Consider the following 15,644-nt stretch of genomic DNA (forward strand, 5'->3'; position numbering starts at 1 on the left):
CGTCCATCCATTTTATCACAACATTTGAGATATGAGGAGAAAAATGAGTTAGATTTAACACTCAACTGGCTCATACCAAAAGAAACAATGGCTCTAAGAAGTTTTTAACGGTAAGTATTTAATTCACATTTTTCTATGGTGTAGTTCACTTGAGCGTTGGATATGCCTCATTTTTTGGCTTATATCATAAATTTATCTCATATAATAGATGAACAGTGTGGATATATGATATGCATCATGGTGTGACACACAAATGTCTTATAATATTTATCACTTTTACCTCAAAAAAGTAGGCCGTCAATCCAGTTACGGGAAAGTGTGCGGCAACCACGGAGGGAAATAATTATTACTATTTACTCGGGTATTTCCCATTTCTTTGAAAAACAAACAGGCCTGCGTAGTTAAAGATCTCCCCTTGTGGCTCACGCCTGTTAAATCCAGACTATGTCCGTGGAGTTGCTACATTCCATCAGCTGATTGACATGACTTATCATATTTTCCCTACAGTTAGGGTACAATTGGTTGATAAGAGATGGGTCAGCAATCAAACTCAACGAATGGAGTAAGATGGTTAAAGTCTTGGATTTCGATTTAGACGGTGTGAATTGATGTACATGGACGCTGCGTACAGTCACCAAAGGCACATATAGGAATGTTATTTGCAGGAGTACACCAAATACATGCGCCTCAGAAATGATAACGTGGCATATTCGTCCAAGATTCGAGACGGTCATCACATGGGCCCCACATTGATGATGCATAAGATTAGAAATCAGGCTGGCCCACTTGAAAGATAAACCTCACATGAATATCATGCAGGCACGTGCAGATGCGCGAATGACCCACGAAATGTAAAAAGGGAGTGTATACGTTAGAGCCGGAACCGGAAATTGGCAGAACCATCTCGATGTAGTACACGTGGTAGGTTGAAATATCAATCTGGACCGTTCATCTGGTTTTTATACCGTAGATGTTACCCTAAATGCTTCGAAACACATACTTTCAAGTAAACGAAAAAATGCGAACGGTCAACCGCGAAAGTCCAAAAGACTTAATTATGCGTATAATTCTCTAATACGTAATAATTTTCAAAGATACTTATCCGTAATTACTCGCACTAAATGGACGGCTCCGATTGCTGCATCACTCTGCCACGTCGACGGCTGTAATCATTTGGGTTCTTCCCACTCTTACCTTATCATCGGACGCGTACAACAGCAAGCTAGGTGAGGCCCACCTTGATGGTTTTGAGAAATCTACCCCGTCCATCTGTTTTTCCAGGTTCATGTTAGGACACGTGGCAAAAAAATGAGGCACATCTAAAACTAAAGTGAGCTGTAAGATAGGAAACAGTAAGGATTGAATGACCACCGTTGAAACATTCCTGGGCCACATAAGTTTCGGATCAGGCTAACGTTCTTGTGTTTTCAGTTCATTCCAGTATGAATGACCTTATGAACGTTAGGGATGGCATATAAACATTACGGTCGACTCATGGAGGTTTCAACGGTAGGTATTTACATACCACTTTTTCCAACCGTGCGCCCACTTGAGTTTTGGATCTACCTCATTTTTCGGCCAGTGTCCTAATATGACCTGTCAAAACGAATGGACGGGATAGATTTCTTACAAATAACAAGATGGCCCCACGACAGGCTGTCGCAGGCAATCCGCATCCCTTATCATTTCCTTGAAAAAACACACAGATCTCACCATCGATCCACGACCCCTCCCGCCATATAGTGAGAGGAGTTCATTTTGCGTCTCCCGCGACTGAGAATCTAGTGTCTATCGGCACCCAATAGGGCCCACAGTCTGCGATTCTCCTATGATTTGAAGCTCTCATATTCTCTCTACTACCATTAAAAGCTACTGACCAATAACCACTCTTCATAAATGATCCTAGGCTTTGATTTTCATACCCTAATCCCAGCCATTGATATCTTCTCTTCACTATTGTAAATTCGTATATAAATATCGAAGGCGACAATCATCCGTTCTGGGTAATTTCATTGATATTTCTCTTATAACATAGTTTATACTATATGGACAGTTCAGATCATTTATTAAACTCACAGTGTGGGCCCCAGAGAGAGCTTCCACATGCTTAATCCCAAGTCGCGACAGACAGAGAGAAATGTTGGGCCCACCTCACTCCACCAAACGTCATTTCTCTCTCCCAATGTTCCCTTCCTCCGCGCCTCTCCTTTCCCATATCCGTCTCTCGAAAGAAAGACATCTCTCCACCCTCTCTTTTGATAAAAACACACCCCCTTTTCTCTATTCCTTTAACACAAAAACCTCATCTTACTACTCACTCACACACGCACACCATCTACCAATACGATGAAGCTCGTTGTGGAAGTCCAGGACGCGAGCGACCTCATGCCCAAGGACGGCAACGGCTCCGCCAGCCCTTTCGTTGAGGTCGACTTCGACGACCAGCGCCACAGGACCCAAACAAAGCCCAAAGACCTTAACCCCGTCTGGAACGAACGGCTCACCTTCAATGTCACCAACCCGGCCCAACTCCCCGACCAGACCATCGACGTCACCGTCTACAACGAGAGCAAACGCGGCCACCACAAGAACTTCCTCGGTCGAGTCCGGATCTCTGGCGTCTCCGTCCCAAGATCCGAATCCGAATCCGCCGTCCAGCGCTACCCGCTCGACAAGCGTGGCCTTTTCTCCCACATCCGCGGCGACATTGCGCTGAAGATCTACGCCGTCTACGACTCTTCGCCACCCGGCCCACCACTATCCAACGGAGTAGATCCCCCAATCGCACCGCCGGATACTAACGTCAACCAGGGCAGCGGAGGCGGCGGCGGCGGAGACGACCACAACAGCAACAGGAAAAAGAACAAGAAGAATTCGAACAAGGCCAACGAAACCCAATCATGGTACTCGGTCGGGTCGGGTCCCCCGCCGGGCCCGCCGATCTTCGACTTCATGAAGCCAGCGCCGGCGCCGGTATCCCAGCCGTCGGAAGCGAAGCGAACGGACCACTCGCGGAACGAGTTCGTCGGCGGCGTCCCGGTGACCCTCCACCATGTGCAAATGCCCCCGAAGCCGCCGGAATTCGGGCTGGTGGAGACGGCCCCGCCACTGCCGGGCCGTCTGTACGGGCACCGGCGGGATAAGACGGCGTCGACGTACGATCTGGTGGAGCAGATGTACTATCTCTATGTGAATGTCGTGAAGGCGAAAGACTTGCCGGTGATGGATATCACCGGCAGCCTGGATCCGTACGTGGAAGTAAAGCTCGGAAATTACAAGGGCGTGACGAAGATCATAGAGAAGAATCAGAACCCTGTATGGCGTCAGGTCTTCGCCTTTCCAAAGGAACGGCTGCAATCGAGTCTGATCGAAGTGGTGGTGAAGGATAAGGACTTCCTGAAGGATGATTTCGTGGGCCGTCTGACATTCGACCTTACAGAGGTGCCGGTGCGAGTACCGCCGGACAGCCCGCTGGCGCCGCAGTGGTATAAGCTGGAAGATAAGAAGGGGGAGAAAGCGAAAGGAGAGGTGATGCTTGCGGTTTGGATGGGAACTCAGGCCGACGAAGCGTTTTCAGAGGCCCGGCACGCAGATGCTCATGATCTGCCCGTTGAAGCCGAGATCCATACCCGATCACAGGTCTACTACTCTCCTAAGCTCTACTACCTTCGGGTCCTCATCATCGAGGCGCAGGATCTCGTGCCATCTGAGAAAGGGCGCGTGCCGGAACCGTGGGTGAAGGTTCAGTTAGAGAATCAGATGAAGTATACCCGTACTAGTCAGATCCGGACCCGGGATCCGACTTGGAATGAGGAGCTGATGTTCGTCGCATCGGAGCCGTTGGATCAGAGGCTGGTGATCACCGTCGAAGATCGGGTGGGTCCCAACAAGTCGGAGCCGTTGGGGTGGAAGGTCCTGCCGCTGTCGGCTGCCGTGCAGCGGCTGGACCACCATAAGCCAGTTCCACCGCGATGGTTCAACCTCGACAAACCATCTTCTTCTGCGGAGACCGATGAGAAGAAGAAGGAGGTGAAATTCTCAAGCAAGATCCATCTCAGCCTCTGTTTGGACGCTGGATATCACGTCCTCGATGAGTCGACCCACTACAGCAGTGATTTACAGCCGTCCGCGAAGCATCTCCGGAAGCCGATGATCGGGATTCTGGAATTAGGGATCCTCAACGCGAAGAACCTGATGCCGATGAAGACAAAGGAAGGACGGGCCACCGATGCGTACTGCGTGGCAAAATACGGGTCCAAATGGATCCGGACCCGAACGGCATTGGACACTTTGATTCCGAGGTGGAACGAGCAGTACACGTGGGAAGTCCACGATCCATGCACCGTCATCACCATTGCCGTCTTCGACAATTGCCAGATCACCGGCAAGAAGGATGACGGGCCCATAGATCAGCGGATCGGGAAGGTTCGGATCCGGCTCTCGACGCTGGAAATGGATAGGATATACACGCACTATTACCCGCTTCTGGTACTCCATCCATCGGGCTTGAAGAAAATGGGGGAGCTGCATCTAGCCGTCCGATTCACGTGCATGGCCTGGATCAACATGCTTACGCTCTACTCCAGGCCGTTGCTGCCGAAGATGCACTACGTGCAGCCCATCCCGGTGTTGCACGTGGACTTCCTACGGCGGCAGGCGACCCTGATTGTCGCGGCGCGGCTTAGCCGCTCCGAGCCGCCGCTGCGGCGGGAGGTGGTGGAGTACATGCTCGACGTGGACTCGCACATGTGGAGCCTGCGGCGGAGCAAGGCGAACTTCCACCGGATAACGTCGCTGCTGTCGGGGTTCCTGATGATCGGAAAGTGGTTCGACGACGTACGAAACTGGAAGAATCCGGTAACCACGTGCCTCGTGCACGTGCTCTTCTTCATCCTCGTCTGCTACCCTGAGCTCATCCTACCCACCGTCTTCCTCTACCTCTTCATGATCGGCATATGGAATTACCGGTTCCGGCCGCGGGACCCACCGCACATGGACGTGAGGCTGTCCCACGCCGATCGGGCCCACCCCGACGAACTCGACGAGGAATTCGACACTTTCCCGACATCGCGGCCCAGCGACATTGTACGGATGAGGTACGACCGGCTCCGGAGCGTGGCGGGGCGTATGCAGACGGTGGCAGGGGACCTAGCCACGCAGGGAGAGCGGGCCCATGCCTTACTCAGCTGGCGGGACCCACGAGCCACTGCTATCTTCATCATGTTATCGTTGATCCTGGCCGTGATTTTGTACGTGACCCCTTTCCAGGTGGTGGCTGTGATCTACGGCCTGTATTTGCTCCGACATCCCAGATTCAGGAGCAAGTTGCCATCCGCGCCTTTCAATTTCTACAAGAGGTTACCCGCCAAATCAGACATGCTTATCTGAAAATGGGGATTTTCAAAAAAAAAAAAAAAAGGAAAAAAAAAAAAGTGAAAATCCATTTCAATCCTGGCCACGTTCTTGTAGTGGACCACCATTTCTATACATATGTACGTATGTATTAATAAAGTATTTTTGATAGAAAAAAAAGGAGATGGGATATGCATGGCTGAGAAAAGTCCGGATTCTTGCTGTGGCGAGAACGGAAAGGTCGGTCTGATGGGAGATTCTGCTTTTATGAATTTTTTCTGGGATTCGGGACTTTTGAGGTGGACCCCACTAGCTTTTTCACCTTGCGAAAACAAAAGCATATGTGTCCTTTTCTTTTGCCCTTTCCCACTATTTTGAACGTGGGGGGTGACTTATCCACACGGTATACGCGCCATTATTGTACGGTGATCCAGACCGTCGAAGCCGTTGGAATAATCGCGGATGGAGCATGGCTGGAAAATTAGCTTATCAGATTGTGGTGGCCGTGTGACTCTGCCCTTGCAATTTGGACCACTTTGGTGATTTACTCTTAATCGTCCATTCGATTGACAATGTGCACACGTGTCAGGGATCCTATCCGCTCATCCGACAGGCTCTGCTATGCGGATGTCAGGCTGCTTCAGTTGCCAATAGATGGTGATTTGTCACCCAATCGCTTTGATTTTTTAAGACTCGGCATCCACGTTGTAGGATCTGCCTGATGAGCGGATTGGATCTTAAACACGTGTCGGTATTTGACACGTGGGAAACGAGGGCCAAAAATGCGTGCCACATTTTTTCAGAGCGAAAGGACGTGGCCAAGCGTTGATGTCGGAAGCGGATTGGCTGGTGTACCACACACCACCGATTGGCTGGTGTGTGTTGACGTCACCGAGTTCTGCTGGTCGCATCATTAGGTATCTGTGATATCCAAACCGTCAGTTCATTTGGGGAGCTCGTATTAAGGCTTAAAACGAAAAATAAGACAGATTCAAAGATTAAGTGGACCATGCTGCAAAAAGTAGCTGGGGATTGAACGTCTACCGTTGAAGTAGATGTTTTGGATCAATATGATATTTGTTTTTTCTCTTTATCAAGGTGTGTGTGACATTATTAATAAATTGGATGGAAAATAAAATTTTTTTTCTCTTTATGAAGGTGTGTGTGACATTATTAATAAATTGGATGGAAAATAAAAATTTACAGTGGGTCTTACGAATGTTTTAACGGTGAGAATCATTGTTCCACTGTTATTTGTAGTGTGGTCCACTTGATCTTTGAATATTACTTATTTTTGGGCTGATTCTCTGAAATGATACAGACAATTATATGAACAGTGTGGATATAATAAATACATTATCATACTGTCTATATAACTTTCATCTCCTTTGAACCGTCCGTCGGCACAACTCGGACTCGAGTCAGCGATCGTCTTCGCAGGAAACGTACCCCCACCGGCCAGATCGGTGGAGTGTGGTACACCAGCCAATTCGCTCGGAGTCGTCGGTGTACCACACACTTTCCATACAGCTGTGCAGGTACATGTCGTGCGAAGACGAGCCCTGACGCTCCTCTATTTCCAAGTTGTACGAAACGGTTCACTAACTTATACAGCTGTACAGGTACAGAGACGAGCCTTAACGCTCCTCTATTTCCAAGGTGTACGAAACGGTTCAAAGATAATTAAAATTACATATCCCCGCGATGATGTATTTATTATATCCAGTTTTAGAGATAATTTTACGGCATTATTCAAAAAATGAATCATATCCAAAATCAAGTGTACCACACCACATAAGCTTCCGTAGATCTGGATGGAAAGGAAAACAAATTTTATGTTGATCCAAAACTTTTATGACCTCAGAAGAGTTTCAATGGTAGACGTTCAATCCCCCCGCTTTTTTTTTAGTGTGGTCGCTTGATTTTTAAATGTCTTCATTTTCGTCTCAAGCCTTACTACAAGCTCATAAAATGGATGGACGGTTTGGATATAACACATACCTCATGATGGGACCCACTGAAATTGCTGACGTCAATACACACCTGTATAGCTGATAGCTGATGTGCGGTATACCATCCAATCCGCTTCCGTTGATGTCATTCTTGTACGCGAATTTTCCTGCTGCACGTTCCAGGCGTTACTGTAACAAGAAGCTCTGTGCGATCCGTTGTGATGTCCATGTAAAATCTACTCCGTCCATCAGCGTTTCCAGATCATTTTAGGATTAAAGACAAAAAATGAGACAGATCCAATACCCAAGTGGGCCACACCAGACGAAACAGTGGGGATGAAAAATATCACCATTGAAATCTTTCTGGGGATCAACGTGATGTTTGTTAGCCATCCAACCTGTTCATAAGGTGAATCTCATGTGGTTGAAGGGAAAATAAACTTGTTTTGACCCCATTTGGAAACGGATTGGCTACTCCCCCCAGCCACCGGCCAATGAATGGTGGTCGGTGCTTTGTGGGCCCCATCATGATGTATGTGTTTCATCCATTCCGTCCATATATTTTTATAGATGAATTTATGCTAATGAACAAGAGTGAGGTATATCTCAGTCTCAAGTGGACCACGTTACAGGAAACAGTGTTGAATGAACTTAGACCATTAAAAACTTTTTGAGGGCCATAAAAGTATTGGATGAAGTTGATATTTGTTTTTCCCATTCATCTGGGTCTTTATGATCTAATCAACAGATTGGATGTCAAATAAACCGTATATTGGGCCTTTGGAGGATTTAAATGATGGATATCCAATCACTATTGTTTTCCTGTGGTGTGGTCCAGCTGAGATTTATATCCATCTCATTTTTAGGATAAAAAGCTAAAATGATATTTAAAAATTGATGAACAGAATGGATGAATATATGGTGAGCCCAGAGCACCGACCATCACCTCCGGGGCTGGTGTCAGGGGGAGTAGCCAATCCGTTTCCCAATAAGGTTTCAATGGTGGCCGTTCAGTTGGCACTGTTTATTATCGTGTAGCCTACATGAGTATTGAACGTAGTTCAGTTTTCTTTTCTCATTTTAAAATTAGCTGGGGAAACTGATGGACGGAGTGGATTTTACCCGGACATCACATTGGGCCCATTGAACTTTACGTCGCAGGAACCCCCTCCGCTAGGTGTTGCAGGAAACTACTGGACGCGGATTGCGTCCTACCTCCGCCCGGACGGATTGTGGAGCCCACAGTGATGTAAATGTTTAATCCACGCCGTTAATAATTTTTCTAATATCATTTTAAGGTATGATATAAAATATTAGGCAGGTACAAATCTTAAGTGGACCACAAAGTGAGGATTGAACTTTCACCATTAAAAAGTTCATGGGAGCTGGAGAAGTTTCGGATCAAGCTTATATTTGTGTTTTCACTTCATCTACGTCTACATGACCTTATTAATAGGTTGTATGGTAAAAAAAACATCACAGTGGCCCTCGTAAAGGTTTCAACGGTGGGTGTCATTATCACTGTAGCTTCCTTTGGTGTGATCCACTGAAGCTGTTAACCTGCCTCGTTCTTTAAATCGTAAGTTAAAATGGTCTAATAAAAGCGATTAACGGCGTGGATAAAATACTTACATCACTTTGGGCCTCACAGAACCCCGCCCGGACGGATTACCGGGGGTAGGACGCAATCCGCGTCCGGAAACTACTGCCCGTCATTGTCCAGGGTAAGCAGGAAACGGATTGGCTACTCCCCCCGCCACCAGCCCAGTGGCTGGAGGTCGGTGCTCCGTGGGCCCACCATGATGTATGTGTTTAATCCATTCGGTTCATCCATTTTTACAGATCATTTTAGGCTTGATTCCAAAAATGAGAAGAATATAAATCTCAGGCCGACCAGACCACAGGAAAACAATAGTGATTGGATATCCACCATTAAAATCCTCCCAAGGCCCAATGTACTGTTTATTTTACATCCAATCTGTTGATTAGGTCATACAGGCCGAGATGAGGGGAAGAAACAAAGATCAGCTTGATCCAAAACTTTTATGGCCCCCAAAAGGTTTTTAATAGTCTACGCTCATTTAACACTGCTTCATGTAATGTGGTCCAATTGAAATTATGATATACCTCATTTTTGGTCTCACGCTATAAAATTATCTGATGGACGGCATGGATGAAACACATGTTTTATTCATGTCACCATGCAATCCGCTTCCATTAATGGGTGTCCAAGAAGGGTAGGTATGTTGAGGCAACTGGAGAGGACAAGGTATATGATAAGGGGAAATGGTTCAGGATAGACAAATACTCTCCAACCACCATTTTCTAACCAGGCGACTCGTTGGGTGTGGAACCGAGTCAGGTACAGCTGGGGCGAGTTAGGCTAAGTGACCCCCTATCTCTTTAGATGAGTAACATAAAAAATAAAATATAGAAAAATTATAAAAAAATAGAAAATGGGTTTTATGAAACTTTTTAAGTTAAAATATGTTCAGTATATAAGTGAAAATAGGTTTATACTAATTTTAATTTTAACTATTTTTTAATTACAAAAATGTATTTAAATATATTAAATTAGAGAAAATTTTAAGATTAAGACAGAAAACTTAGATCCATTTTCTAAAAGAGTAAGAAAAAAATGAATTTAAATATATTAAAAAAATTCTATTTTCTTCCTCTCTCTCTCTTTTTATTTTTTCATTTTTTCATACTTTAGTCTTCAAGTTTCATGAAAAGCAATAAAAATAAGAACTCATCACTTACAGGCTATCCGCAAGTGCCTTGCGCTGCATTTTCGGCCAAAAAAATTACTTTAGAGGTGAGGGGTTTTAAAAGAAAACAAAGATGAAGACTATAATGGCTGAAAATGCACTGCATAGCATAGGTAGCTTGTAAATGACCTTTCCTCATAAAAAAAAAATATGGCTTCAACATGAAATTAATGGATCTATACTTAATAATTTCTAACAAAAGAGTAGAATGAATTTCTTATCTTCAATTTGTAATTTCTTTAAAAAAATTAAATTTCAGCTTAAATCATGCAATAGGTTGCTCCATTTCTTCCTTAGTTAAGTGAGCAAAATATTGCCGAATTTTAGATATCAAGTTGTGATGAAAAATACGAAAAGTGAAGAAATTGAAAGAAAATGAGTAGGTTTTAAAACCCGTAAATTTTATATATCAAATGAGTCACTTAGTCAATCGGGTTGATTCATCATGTTTTGACAATTCTATAGTGACCTGTTGAGTCATTGATGAGTCACCCCAAGTTATTGTTTTCCGACCTGTGGTATTGGTAAGAATTGTTCATGACTGACTCGGATCAACTCGCCCATATTGAATACAACTTGCGCGAGTTGTCAAACCATGTCTACAATACCTATTTTGTTTTGAAATTTGATTTAAAGTATAGAAAAGACAAATGTAGTTTACTTCTTTAACTTTATTTATAAAGAGTATTGCTTATCCCACACCAGATAGGAAGAAAATTAGAAATGCCTTTATATTAAAATTTAGTCTAGAGGTTTGTAACTCAAATTGAGAGTCTTTGGGGACATTCTGGTATGCACATGCCAAGTTAGGCTAGGTGCCATGGGATGTGCGGTGTGTGTATTTGTGTGTGAGTGCCATACACACGCCTTTTTTGTTATATTATTATTATTTTATTATTTCTTAATAGTAGGAGTATCTCTCTAATGGCCAACCAGAGATTGTCACGTGTCTAAGTTGGCTCATCCTTTGTGTTTATTTATTTTCTCTCTTAAATGTTGTAACACCTTACTAAGTACCCAACCTGTAAGTGCTACCTACCTTAGCAAGTCACCTTCTCTATATAAAGCTTCTTTATCCTTTTTTTAATTTTCCTTTCCTATGGATTTCTATATGATCTTTTTCCCTCTTCTTTCTCTACTTCCTTCAAGAGAATTAATAAGGCAATTATCGGTTCAAGGGTTGATCCAGTCCACCAAACATCGTGGAGAACTATTGTACCCTGAGGACAGGAATTGTGATCCAGTTAGGGTTGAAAGTCAGGCGGGTTAGGCCTAGCCCAACCCAAGGTTCCTATACCTCAACCCTAACCCAACCCAACCCAACCTAGGGTTGGGAATTCTCAATCTAAGCCCAACCCAAGCGGGCTCGGTTAGGTTGATCGGGTTGGTCGGGTGGATACATGCTAATATTTTCGTTATTGCATTAGTCTATTATATTTCAATACATGTTTTATTTTTTGTACCTATAATTTTATTAATTATATATGTAATTATTTATGGTAAAGAACTTCATTTTTTCCAAACAAACAAGCTAAAATATAAGACTACTCATTTAAAAGTCATGTTGTGTAGTACGCTATTTGAGAGAGAAATCTAATATATCTTGTTAGCTTGAGTCATTGGAAATGGCGTGGACCAATCAGACTTGACGGCACTGGAATTTCCTATTGCCTTCAACATATACGATCCACACTCAATTATTATTTATAACTTATACAATGATCAGGTTCGGATTGGGTTGAGCAACCCGAGACCTCAACCCAAGCCCAACCCAACCTTTATCGGGTTGATGTTTATATAGCCCAAGCTCGAGACCAAACTCAACACTCGGGTTGAACTTGCCCGACTTTCAGCCCTAGATCCAGTGCATTAAGGATCAAATTTTGCGTGGGGGCAAATTTATCTTTAGGGCAACGACTGTAACATGCCAATACTCTCCTCCCTTCATCTCATTTAAGATATTTATCTATCTCCGAAACTGCAAAATTTATGTGCCATCTGAAGTAACAATTTAACATCAAATTTAACCATCCTTGAAAATTTTGATATTAAATGACAACTATTATAGAAAATCCTAAAATCGAGACTTTTGATGGGAAATTTTTAAGAGATGGCAAAATAATAATAATAATAGAGTTTTACTTGATAACTATTAAATTGATTTATGTTATCAAAAAGTTGTTTCCATCACTTGAGACAAATGAACCTGCACCTCATTTGAGCAATATAAATGGGAAGATGATAATTATTTGTGCTTAAAACACATTCTGAATGCGATGATAAATAATAACTACAATGTCTTCTATCATCATACTTTAACTAAAGAATTGTGGGAACATTTAGAGCAAAATTTCAAAATAGAAGATATGGGGGGCAAAAAATAAGTTGTGGGTGATTATATTGATTTTAAGATGACAAATGATCAACCCATGGTAAATCAATGTACATGATTTATAGAAGGTTGAACATGAAATTATATATAAAGGTATAATGATAGATGGGACCTAAGTTACTATCATTATTGAGAAACTTCTACCTTCATAAAAGGAAATTTAAAATTTTCTTAAACATAAAAAAAGAAAAGAAATGAGCTTAGATGACCTCATTCTCCACATTTAGTTAGAAGAAGAAGAAAATAATTGTGATAAAAAAAATCTATGAAAATGGAGTCCATGGCGAGGACCCATCTTGTTGAAAACAATTAGAAGGGTTAGGAAAAATGAAGGTTTGATAATACTTCTGGTGCACTACTTTAAAATCCGCTCCATATATCAGTTGCAGTCCTTGGTACCAGGTTCCAGGGCAAAATATCAGTTATATGCACAGCTCAGGTAGGCAATACGACATGGAACAGTAGGATGGGACCCTAATCATAGGTTTGTGTGTAGGGTTGCCATGGTGGTAATCTCTTATCAATCACCTTCATCATGTGTGACTCGCTGACATCAAGGAATATATAAAAATCATCTTGATTCAAAACTCTAAGGTGAATAAAAACCTGTCAATTTAGAAGCTTCAGGGACAATTTTACATTCCTTTCAATATTGTAGCTCATTTGAGTTTTTTTTCTTTTTCCTTTATTATCAGAAATGATCTTTTGCATGCATGGTGAACATAATGATTATCACCTGATGGATGGCGTTGGATTTCACACATACAACATGGTGGGCTGGAACATGCTTAGGCTTTATATGTTGGGTTGCAAGTAAGGGTGGCAATGGGCCAGTGGAGAGGCCAGGCTAGGCCTAGGCCCAGGCCCAACCTCGACACTTAAGACCCAAGGCTTGAGCCTAACATGGGCCTAGCATAGCAAGCCCAAGCCTGAGCGAAAGAATATTTGGTTGGGCTGGTCCGACTCGGCCTAAAATTTGATAAAATCTCTATTTGGCCCTTCAATATTTTCTAGTCCATCCATTTATTGAGTGAGCCACTCAAGCGCAGAGAAATAAACATTGTAGAGGAATGAAACCAATGATCTACATTCAAGTTAGATGGTTTCTTAACTAAGGATTAGAATAACATATTTGTAAGATATTACACATGTACATCTAAAGTTGGGTTGGCTAAAATGACTTGAGCATAAGACTAGCTCGAGAATCAATCTTGCAATGCATGTGAGGCTCAAGTCTTAGCCCGTAGGCCCAAATGATAGGTCCAAGCCCAGCCCAAATCTAGGTCAAGTGGGCAATTGGCTCATTGCATCCCTTGGTTGCAAGTCAGGTGGGTTGGTTGGGCTGATGGTCAACCCGAGTACAACCGAACCTCAAGAGGAGTCGGCTTAAGGTCCAACCCAACCTAAGACCTGGCCGAAGCTACCCAATCCAAGCAATTCAATACTCGACCCCATCAAATTTCCGGTTGAGTAGGGTTGAATCATAAAATACCTCCATAATAAATTAAAACATAAAATTAAACATCTAGCCATCAAATAACATCACTGAAACAACATATATAACAATTGGAATGAAACTAGTAAAATAAAGCCTAGAATCACCACTCATAAATAAATAAAAGGAAAGAAATGGATGGAGTCGATCGATGTCATATAGACGACATGGTGAGCTCCACGAAGCTAAGGTGTTGTGTAGACTGTGTAAAACAGATTGTAAATAATTCCAACCTTTTTAATAGAGTCGAAACTTGCAAGCCATGAACCGTGAATATGCACTGAAGAGCCCTAATGTAACGGGTACAATATGTGTGAGGAATCCCAACAAGCAACACGTGTTAAAGATCCGTGTCACATTCGTTGAGTAGTAATCAATGTGAAAAACGCTTAACGGACTCCATGGATGATGCAAGTCAAACTTTGCATGACCTCTTTCTATCTATGCCATGATTTTACATTTATACTAGGTATATTAGTCATAACTCACATGTATTATATATGGGGCTGTACACGAGCAGGGTTAGCCGGCTCGACTCGACTCAAAAAAGCTAGTTTCGACTCGGTTCGAAATTGAGTTCGAGCCTAGTCAAGCTGATTTTTTGAGCTCGAAAAAACTTTCGAATTGAGTTCGAGCTTGCCCGAGCTCGACTTGACTTAGATCGAACCCAACTCGAATCAAACTCGGATCGAACTAGTTCGGTGACTCAATTATTTTGATATTGCTGTTGCTTACCAAGTATTTGATGAAATGACTCAATGAAGTGTGGCTGGTGGCAAGGAAGGTACGTATATGAAACAAATACCCTATTTTTCTTGATTTTTATGTTGCATACAAGGTGTTTGATGAAATGCCTGTAAAACCACTGCTACTGTTTTACACACAGTGAGATTTTGAAGGTGTAGTCCATGTGTTTGTGAAAATGCTCTACAGGCAAACTCGACTCGATCTTGGCTCAGACTTGCCCGATCTACTGACCGAGCCGAACTAAGTTCGAGTTGGGGTCAACAAGTGACCGAGCCGAGTCGAGTTGTGCCAAGCTCGACTCGGTTCAACTCATGTGCACATCTAATTATATATATGAGAAATAGTACTATGAGGTCGACCTCATGGGTATATGGGAACTTCTCATGAGGTTGAGTTGTGTGGGCCTTACTGTGACGTGTGTCAAACATCAACACCATGCATTTGATGGATTTCCTTAAGGTTATGGGATATTCCAAAAATCAGCCATATATGGATTTTAGGTGGGTCATACCATCTAAAACCATGTGAAGACATTCCTAAAACATATAAAAGCACTTGGTGGAGCCAACCCAAGTTTTGGGTGTGCTTGAAACTTGGTCTCACCCTTCATCTAAGTAGAACACGCACAATGTATGGGCTGGATTTATGAAACATATATCAGTGCGCCCAACAAATGATTATGAACGTTTTAATGGGAGGCTAACCCCTCTCAACTGTTATATGTGGTGTGGCCCAAAGCCTGTGGCCCACCATGGAATGGTGCATCTGATTGATGGGGCTGATGTTCGACATACACCATGGTGGGGTCCACACAGCTTGACCTCACGGGAAGTTTTGATGAGCTTGACCGCATAGAACCTTTTCCCATATATATATATATATATATATATATATATATATATATATATATATATATATATATATACAACATGCAT

The 15,644-nt window shown here is 43.1% G+C and overlaps 1 protein-coding gene across 1 annotated transcript; it reads left to right on the forward strand.

Annotated features, from left to right (window-relative positions):
* The first annotated feature begins 1,938 nt into the window (after positions 1-1,938).
* On the forward strand, positions 1,939-5,560 carry LOC131237453 (FT-interacting protein 3-like). The gene has a single exon (XM_058235221.1). The coding sequence runs from the start codon at positions 2,347-2,349 to the stop codon at positions 5,386-5,388; it is 3,042 nt and encodes a 1,013-aa protein (XP_058091204.1). The 5' UTR covers positions 1,939-2,346; the 3' UTR covers positions 5,389-5,560.
* Positions 5,561-15,644: the final 10,084 nt, after the last annotated feature.

Source organism: Magnolia sinica, chromosome 2, assembly GCF_029962835.1.
Source record: "Magnolia sinica isolate HGM2019 chromosome 2, MsV1, whole genome shotgun sequence".
NCBI lineage: Eukaryota > Viridiplantae > Streptophyta > Magnoliopsida > Magnoliales > Magnoliaceae > Magnolia > Magnolia sinica.

Coding starts and splice junctions, on each gene's coding strand:
- LOC131237453 (XM_058235221.1), top strand. CDS start 2,347: ATGAAGCTCGTTGTGGAAGTCCAGGACGCGAGCGACCTCATGCCCAAG.